At 41.4% G+C, this 8,917-nt stretch overlaps 1 protein-coding gene across 6 annotated transcripts in view; it reads left to right on the top strand.

Annotated features, from left to right (window-relative positions):
• The window catches only part of ccdc136b (coiled-coil domain containing 136b), a 28,694-nt gene extending 20,070 nt beyond the window's left edge, over positions 1-8,624 (top strand). For 4 of the 6 annotated variants that reach the window (XM_027018593.3, XM_081723394.1, XM_081723395.1 and 1 more), the window contains 3 exons: positions 743-877; positions 2,277-2,390; positions 3,993-8,624. In XM_027018593.3, coding sequence (XP_026874394.3) covers positions 743-877; positions 2,277-2,381 — 240 coding nt within the window. In that variant the 3' untranslated portion in view covers positions 2,382-2,390; positions 3,993-8,624. The remainder of the gene's footprint in view (positions 1-742; positions 878-2,276; positions 2,391-3,992) is intronic. The other 2 variants (XR_003411182.3, XM_027018595.3) reach the window with 2 other exon arrangements.
• The last annotated feature ends 293 nt before the right edge of the window (positions 8,625-8,917 follow it).

The raw sequence follows: 8,917 nt of genomic DNA on the forward strand, positions 1-8,917 counted from the left end.
GCCCTTCTTAAATGGGAGATTGACGGTGAAGGAAAACAGCACAGCTCTCTGAACAGCATCTGTGGTTGCTGCTGCACAAAGTTGGTCTTCAACAGATTAAGAAACTGACAGACTCCATGAATGGAAGGCTTATGACTGTTACTGAGAAGAAGGGTAGCTATATTGATCACTGATTTATTTATTTATTTTTTTGGTGAAATGTCAGAAATGTTTATTTGTACATTTTGAGTTGTTTATTATTCTCACTTTAACAGATGAAAATAAACAAGTGAGATGGAAAATTTCCGTTTTTCATTCAGTTGCACAATAATTATGCAAATAGTTGCCTAATAATTATACGCATATAAATATAAATAAAACGAATCCTCAAAAATACAACTTGCCTAATAATTGTGCACGCAGTGTATAAGTTAAGAAAAAAAATCACATGAATTTAATTAAAATATGTAAATCAAAAGCAAAGAGCTGCATTCACATGGTCAGTACCACAGAGTACCACAGAGTCCTGGCAGTCTAGGAACACATTCTCTGACTTCACCTCCCCCGGTTTACTAAACACCACGGCAGAATGGATCATGCCAGTCTGCAGGGATTTTTGGCCTTTCCTTGTCCAATCTTGCGTCCCTCACCATATCTTAATTTGTTTTCCATTCAGTTTCATCTCTTTTTTATTGCTCTCTCTCTTCTTTTTGCTTTATATGTTTCTCGTTCCCCTCCCTCACTCTCTTTTCCTCTCTTTCAGTGTGAAGGGCTAAAGGGAGAACTTCTGGAATTGCAAGCGCTCTATGAGAGCAGTCAGAAGGAGAGGGAGGAGCTGGAGGCGGAGCTCCAGCGCTGCAGGGCGGAGCTTGACCAGCTGGCAGGGAGGAAGGCTCAGGTGAGAGGATTCAAAGGCGTGAGTTAATTTTAGCATAATTATCATATCTTCCACTGCCCCCCCACCTTAATTTAGAGATATCTTGCTTTGCTTATTAAGGGTAAAAATTCTGCTTTCACTCAAATATATTGTCATTGTTCGGTAACTTCAAAGACACAACAAATGGGTTAACATGTCATGTACACTTAACTCCACATGCCAGTCATATGTACCTGTCTGCCTTTGATGGCACTTTGTGCATAACCAGCATTTGGCTGTATAAGTACAATAACAAGCATCAGTAAAGACAGTATGTCTCCCAACATGTGTCCTGCTCAGTGTGTGTGTGTGTGTGTGTGTGTGTGTGTGTCTGTGTGTGTGTGTGTCTCAGCTTGGTCTGTTGGTCACCTTCTCACACGCATTGATTATGGGTCAATGTTTTTGCGTCAGTTCGTCCTTGTGTGTGTGGTGCGTCTAATAGTTTTATTCTTCAGTGCACACGTAGGCTGCAAAGACTCAGCTGCTTTCCTGACCCCTGACCCCTGACCCCTACTAATGCTTGTGTCCCAATGTGCACCTACAAAATGGTCTTTTCACGCAGACGACTTGTGCAGCAAGACACAGGTGTACGCAGTAAATGGACTCTCTGGTCTCTGCCTTCTAGCCGAACACCTCTTTTAGATTCTTGATCCCAAAAAACATTTTTGAACAATTGAACTGCTCTGTCCCCACATCACTTACCCGTCCCCCACAGCTGACCCCGCACTCACACTGTACTGCTGCCTACAACTCCCAGGGAGCCTGAATTAGCACGGGCCGGCTGTGCAGTGTGAGCAAGGATCTTTAAATGACAAGAGGGCGGCCTTGCCTGCGTGTAAAGCCAAAGGAAGGGACGGGTGCGAGGTCTCCGTCTTGTGTTTAACCATCTTTGCTGTGCTCTAATCACGGTGTTCTTTCTGTTTTCCCCTCCTCTGTGATCCGCCATTATCCATTGCTTCATTCTACTGCTCTCAAATCACCGTGTCACATGACCATAAACCCTACAATCACAATGCACAACACTGTATCAAATTCCGAACCAATTTGATGTTTTCTGATGATCTATCTATCTATCTATCTATCTATCTATCTATCTATCTATCTATCTATCTATCTATCTATCTATCTATCTATCTATCTATCTATCTATCTATCTATCTATCTATCTATCTATCTATCTGCCCGCCTGCTTTGGTCTCCCCATCATTGTTTCTACATTTATTTCTTATTCATTTATTGTGCACGTGTACACTCGTATCCGTGTGTGATCATTTTTTTTGATCTTTCATGTGCACTCTCTCATCTTTTTTGCTTCCTTTTTTTGGTTTCCTCTCCTCCCCCTTTCACCTGTTCTCCCCGCTCCTGCTCGTCTGCCCCCCAGAACTCCTCTCCTCCGTCTGAGCCCCCTGTTCTCTCCATACCCTTCATAGGAATGGTTGTGGTAATGGCCCTGATATGGTGCTTCTGGACGGAGTGCTTGTCCTAATGTGGAAAGGTACGGCTTTGCCTTTTCTTTCTCTAAGACCACAGAGCCAGAGGAATGAGAGATCTCGCTAGTGTGCGGTGAATGGTCAGAATGATTGCTGTGATCGAAAGCTCTCCGCCGGCACTGAACTCCGCCGGTTAGACCGTTTATGGACGTGCACATTGTGTCACAACCATTCTGAACACACGTTACACTACGTAATGCTGTTTTATGAAACAAGAGTCCGGATTTCATTAGAACGCGTCGCATTAAATGGAGGAGCTGCACTAAGCAGTTAAAAGAAAGCACCATGGCGCTTAGTGGATTGTGCTCAGAGGAAGACTGTTTGTCCTCAGTGAGCTTGTTTTGGTGTTGCATATCAGTCAACCCCAGACAAAACGTCTCTGCATCCAGCCATGCGCCTCTCCCTCTGAGGTCAGAAATTTGAACTGGATTCGTAAAACACTGTGGAAACATTTTTGAGCAGTAGCCAGAACCTGGGGAGTGAGAAGTGCCCGCTGGTCCAGTGTCCCGGGGCCGGTGACCTGACAGACAGCATTCTTCATTTGATTTGATTTTTCTTCATGCGTGTTGACGGACTCTGTGAAGTCTCGATGAAAGTGCTCTGAGCACAGGCGCTACGGTAGAGCTGTGGAGCACCGAAGAAAGAAAAACGGGAATGTTCTGTCCGAACTGGAGGTGTTTTGGCAGGGTGTGGAAGATTCTGGGCATCTGCTGCTACTATTTGTAAGAGGAGACATAATAACGTGCTTATGATTACAATATTACTGGCCAGCGTACACACACACACACACACAGACACACACACACACACACACACACACACAAACACACACACACACACACACACATACACACACACACACACACACTCTGCAATAGAGAAAGAGCATTGTTTGAGTATTTACTAGACCATTGCTCTCAGATGTTTGTGTCTCTACAGGTCACATAGAAATGAATATATTTAGCATGTGTGCCCTGACTGTAGTTTGGAGAGTGTTCATAAATATTCTTTATTTTTAAAGAGGCCTTTACTTTAAGTTGAGACAGCATTTACAAAATGCCTAATTCACCCAAATATAGACATCCTGTTCTCAAACTAAACACTGAATTTTAACATTAAAATGTGTAAATGTTAGTATTCACTCAAACATTGGTAAAAACATGCTGTAAACATTTTGGAAGACAACAGAGAGTTTTGTTGAAGAAGTGTGTGTGTGTGTGTGTGTGTGTGTGTGTGTGTGTGTGTGTGTGTGTGTGTGTGTGTGTGTGTGTGAGCGTGTGCATGTGTGCGTATGTAGGTTAGAGCACCAGCATTGTTTTTCCACACATGTACAATGGACCCATTCTGAAAACCTCTCAAAGCGTGCCGAACATGTAGAGTATGTGTACTCTAGTGAGCGTGCCTTCCTTTTGACTTCTGTAGGACTTCCACATTCTTGAGTTAACACTGTTGGAAAGGTGGCTGAGGTATGCAGGCATGCCTCTGGATGAAAGTTATATGGCACCTACTCTCAAGTGAAAGAGTTTTGAAGAACCTTTGTCATCTTTTGGACACTTGTGTGAACCCTATGCCCTTACACCTTTCTCTGTATTTCCTGTTCACCCTAGGAAAGAGAGGGAGACTGGAACCTGGCATTGGTGGTTGCCATAGCGGCGGCAGCGGTCTTGCTCGTGCCCAGTTTGACCAGAGCTCTTTCTTGAGCCATAGGCAGGAAGTGATGTCATCCACCAAAGTCAGCTCTACCTGCTCGCTCACCTTCTCTGTTGTACGTGCACATGCGCACACTACTGCCATCACCATCCTCGAGGACACACCGCACCAGGGGCCGCACACTGCTCCCTTACTCCTACATGCTTCCACACACAAACACCTTTCCACTCCAGCAGTGGTGGACCAGGTGTGATGTGTTCTCTCACAAGTGCACGGCACCAGAGAGGCGGACCCGGACAACCGGGGGAGTGAGAGAGCCGCGTGACTCCCTGCATCTTCTTTACTGCCTGCATTTTTTTTTTTTTTTTTTTTTTACATTTTAGTGAATACTGACCTGCAGACTGAGGAACTGTTTGCCTCATCATCTAGGAGATTTCGAGCTTATTTTTGTGTTTCAAAGGCAATCTTCTCTTTTACAGGCCTTTGCTTTGGATGCAATCTCTTGCTTCAGTTCTATAGCTTTACAGATGTGCCGTAGCAGCATGTGATATTTAAGATGATTTCACCTTCCAGGTCTTGCATATTCCACTGACGAACTCAGAAATCTTTAACGTCTTTTTCAATTCCTTTATGCTTAGCTCATTTCAGCATAGAAGCCAGCCCTTCTGAAGCATGCGTCATACACCGAAATGCTGGCTGACTCATTTCGTAACATTTAAAGTGTTTGTCAGTTCCTTCATGAGTTGTGGGATGAAGCACTGTTTGGTGTCGAGGCAAAAATAATCCCGGCAGTGGCGAGATGACAGATGGGAATTATGTTCAATAAGGACCAAACTTGGATTAACTGTGACCAGCTAGTAGTTTAATTATTAGTACATTAATAATAATGTACTACTAACTAAACTATTATATAAATTCTCCCTTTGCCAGTTTTAACCATTTTAAATTTAATAGTTATTTTAATACGTGTTTGCTTAAACAAATGAAATTTATTTAATGAATTTAAATTATGACAAATGAAAGCTATTTTTGTATACAGCAGAACTGCAGCACATACTCCAGAATTACTCGAGACTAATTATATTAATTCGTAGTTGCCAGAATTACATCTTAGAACATTCCTCTGGAGCAACTAATGTTTAAGCAACAGAACAGTTTTTTTGGTTCTAGGGTCCAGTAGGTTTGACGTGGAATGTCATATTTAATTTGAGATGTTTACATTTAATTTGGGATAATCACGTAGGACTGAAAACCCTTTTTCAACACAGGAGCCTCTGCCCTGGGACCCTTAGTGATTGGACAAGGGGCTCAGCTGTTTCTTGGCAGCTGCGACTGTATCATTATTTCATCCATAAGAAAGCTAACAAACGGTTTAGAGCTCACAAGGAAATGTGTCTTGATTGCATCTGTTAAATCCTACAGACTATGACCAAAGGATATTCATGAAGAAGGGACACGGGCATAGATTCATAAAAGAACCTTAGCATGACCTTCAAAGGTTTACAAGAGAATCCAAAGCACTGATAGGAACAGAAAGGTCAGTTTCCTAAAAAGTACTCATAAAGGCTGTGGAGTCCTCAGACACAGTTACAGATGAGAGAGACAACACATGGCAGGCAGAAAGACCAAGAGCACTGGAGTGGTAGAAGTGGGGGGTGGGAATCACTAAAGATAACACTAACGGCACCCCCACAACCATGGCTCACGTGATGCCAGCATTTCTGACCTAGCAGAACTTCACCAGAGAAAAGCTTCCAAGCGGGACTGTCTCTGAACCGTAGAGTTCAGGCAGACAGCAAATTCAAAGGATCTGAATCTGAAACGGGAGGGGTATGTAGAAAAAATACAAACACAGCTGTATGATCTGACCCTTGTAAGGATCTTGCTGACCCAGATCGCTTCTCCAAAGACCACTGCGACTTTGGTTCGTACGCATGTCGCAACTTAAGATATGTAGCACAAATTCATGAGCTTTACCTGAAGTGTGCAGCTACATAAATGATGCAGTTTCCATCACCAAGTCGGTTTCTGCTCAGTTGACACCAGTATCCAATGAAGAATACATAATGATCCTGTATTAAGCAAAGTTCTTGTTTTAAGCAAGTATGTTATAAAAGCTTTTTAAAAACATTTGTTGAAGCTCTGCAGGGCTTCTTTTTTCCTTAATGTCTGAATAAGGGGGCAATGGTAGGGGTCACCAAGGCACACTCATAGTTATGTTATAAGCTCTTAACAGCTTGGCTTCAAAGCACAGCTTGCCTTTATTTGCATCCTTAACAACTGAGCAAACTGGACTTTGCCCAAATTCAGAACTGTAGCTGACACAGAATGTGCACATAGCAGAGAGGTGTCATGTGTCGCTGCTTCTGTGCCTCTTTGTTAATGTTGCTTTAAATTGTAGAAGAGATGCACCCACCCAAAATGGGCTTGGATGTATCCTTGAGTTACCTACAGTACACCTACAGTGCAACTACAGTACAACTACAGTACACTTACAGTACACCTACAGTACAACTACAGTACACCTACAGTACACTTCTAGTACACCTACAGTACAACTACAGTACACTTACAGTACACCTACAGTACAACTACAGTACACCCACAGTACACATACAGTATACTTATAGTACACCTACAGTACAACTACAGTACACTTACACCTACAGTACACATACAGTACACCTACAGTACAACTACAGTACACTTACAGCACACCTACAGTACACGTACATTACACCTACAGTACACCTACAGTACATGTACAGTACACCTACAGTACACTTACAGCACACCTACAGTACACCTACAGTGCACTTACAGTACATGTACAGTACACCTACAGTACATGTACAGTACAACTACAGTACACTTACACCTACAGTACACATACAGTAAACCTACAGTACAACTACAGTACACTTACAGCACACCTACAGTACACGTACATTACACCTACAGTACACCTACAGTGCACTTACAGTACACGTACAGTACACCTACAGTACAACTACAGTACACTTACACCTACAGTACACCTACAGTACAACTACAGTACACTTACAGCACACCTACAGTACACGTACATTACACGTACAGTACACCTACAGTGCACTTACAGTACATGTACAGTACACCTACAGTACACATACAGTACACCTACAACACTTACAGCACACCTACAGTACATGTACAGTACACTTACAGCACACCTACAGTACATGTACAGTACACCTAGGTTGTTGCAGTGCTGTCTTCCAGTATCTTGTTGATAGATGAACACTGTAGACCTCGATGCTAGCTCAGCTGAATATCTATCCATATATTAATAGTTAATGACTTTATAAAACGATGCATGTGACACAGTGAAGCTCATTTTCTATCAAAGTGTGGTATTTGAACTGTATTGTAAATAATTCAATAGGCATACGGCTTTGGTGGGATATACTGTGAAACTGGACATAAAGCCTTCAGATATAATATATCATCGCAATGACAGAGCCGTTTGGGATATGGTATATTTTCTAGAATAAAATGAACACAGCTGACGGTCTGCTGGTCTCATAGTGGACACCTGTAAATCATGTAGCTTTATTGTATTTGCATGTTTCTCACTGTGGATTTGCATGCAGTTTGATAGCATTAAATAGACAATTTGTTTTATTAAGTTCACATGAATTGCAGTGAATGCTGGTTTCATAAGCATTGCATGAGTCTGTGGTCACAAATTGCTGTTACAATTCCAACTGGTTCCTTTTTAAAGTATTTATGCTTTAAACAAAATATGTTTTGGCGTGAAGGTGTAAGGATCTGCTGTGTTCTGTTCTGTATTGTCCCACGTTCTCTCTGTGTGTTTCTAGATTGGGTGATAGGAAAGTTAGTGCTGAAACATTTAAAAATTCTACACTTTTGCAGACTGTTCCTACATAAAAAGGTTGCTTTCACTGACTCAAGCCAACCTTTTTTCAAGTAATTTAGCTGTCGAACTTCTATTGGTCTCTTTGGATAGATTCATTAGTTATGACTCAAAAGGTTTTTAAAAAATTGTCATGTACCATCAGATTAAACTGTGGAGATTAAATATCACCCATAATATCACCCATAATAATGCATGTGTAGATGGCTTTTTAAATACCATACCTTAAAGGTTCCATTCACCGACAAAAATTTCTCTTACACATTACACAGCATAGATGTGTATGAATAGTTCTTAAAAGCATTTTTCTCACTATTTTATGTTGATTTTCTTCCATTCTGTTAAGATTTACTTAAAAGTATGTTTTTAAAATTAAAGGAGTTTGGTAAAAAAAAATCTACAATATCCATTATATTAGTAACTGGTGCTTTAACTGGAATGTAGCGTTTGATGTTGTGTATTAATATCTGGATGTCTGGCTTTGTGAAGATGCTGTATGTGGCTTAGCTTTAATTGTATTTTACAGTGTCCCTGACATCATTATATGTTGTAATGCCTTGATGGGCATTTGAGTGAAAAAAGAAAGATGAGGGAATTATGAGAACTTTGAGTATTTTGGTAACCTGAAGGTATATTTTGTAAATTATCTGAAGGAAATAAAGTAGTTTATCCACGCGTGTTTCTTCTTTTCTTTTTTTTGAAGCTATCTCTGTGCATATTATTTAATGATATAGATGACTTTTGCCAGTCAGTCGTGTGATCTTATGTTGCAGGTTTTCATTAAAGAAACATCAGTGACCGTGTCCAACATGCCTAAAGAGGACGAGGCGAGTCTGCTGGAGTTCATCACGTGTGTCACAGTTGCTCCTATTGTACCTAAAGCACTGGCTCGGGACAAAGAAAGAGAGACTGTGATGGTCACGTTTGTGTTTTTTACAGCGTTTAAATCTGCGTTACTTTTTCCTC

Source organism: Electrophorus electricus, chromosome 11 (genome assembly GCF_041902795.1).
Source record: "Electrophorus electricus isolate QZ-2024a chromosome 11, ASM4190279v1, whole genome shotgun sequence".
Classification (NCBI taxonomy): domain Eukaryota; kingdom Metazoa; phylum Chordata; class Actinopteri; order Gymnotiformes; family Gymnotidae; genus Electrophorus; species Electrophorus electricus.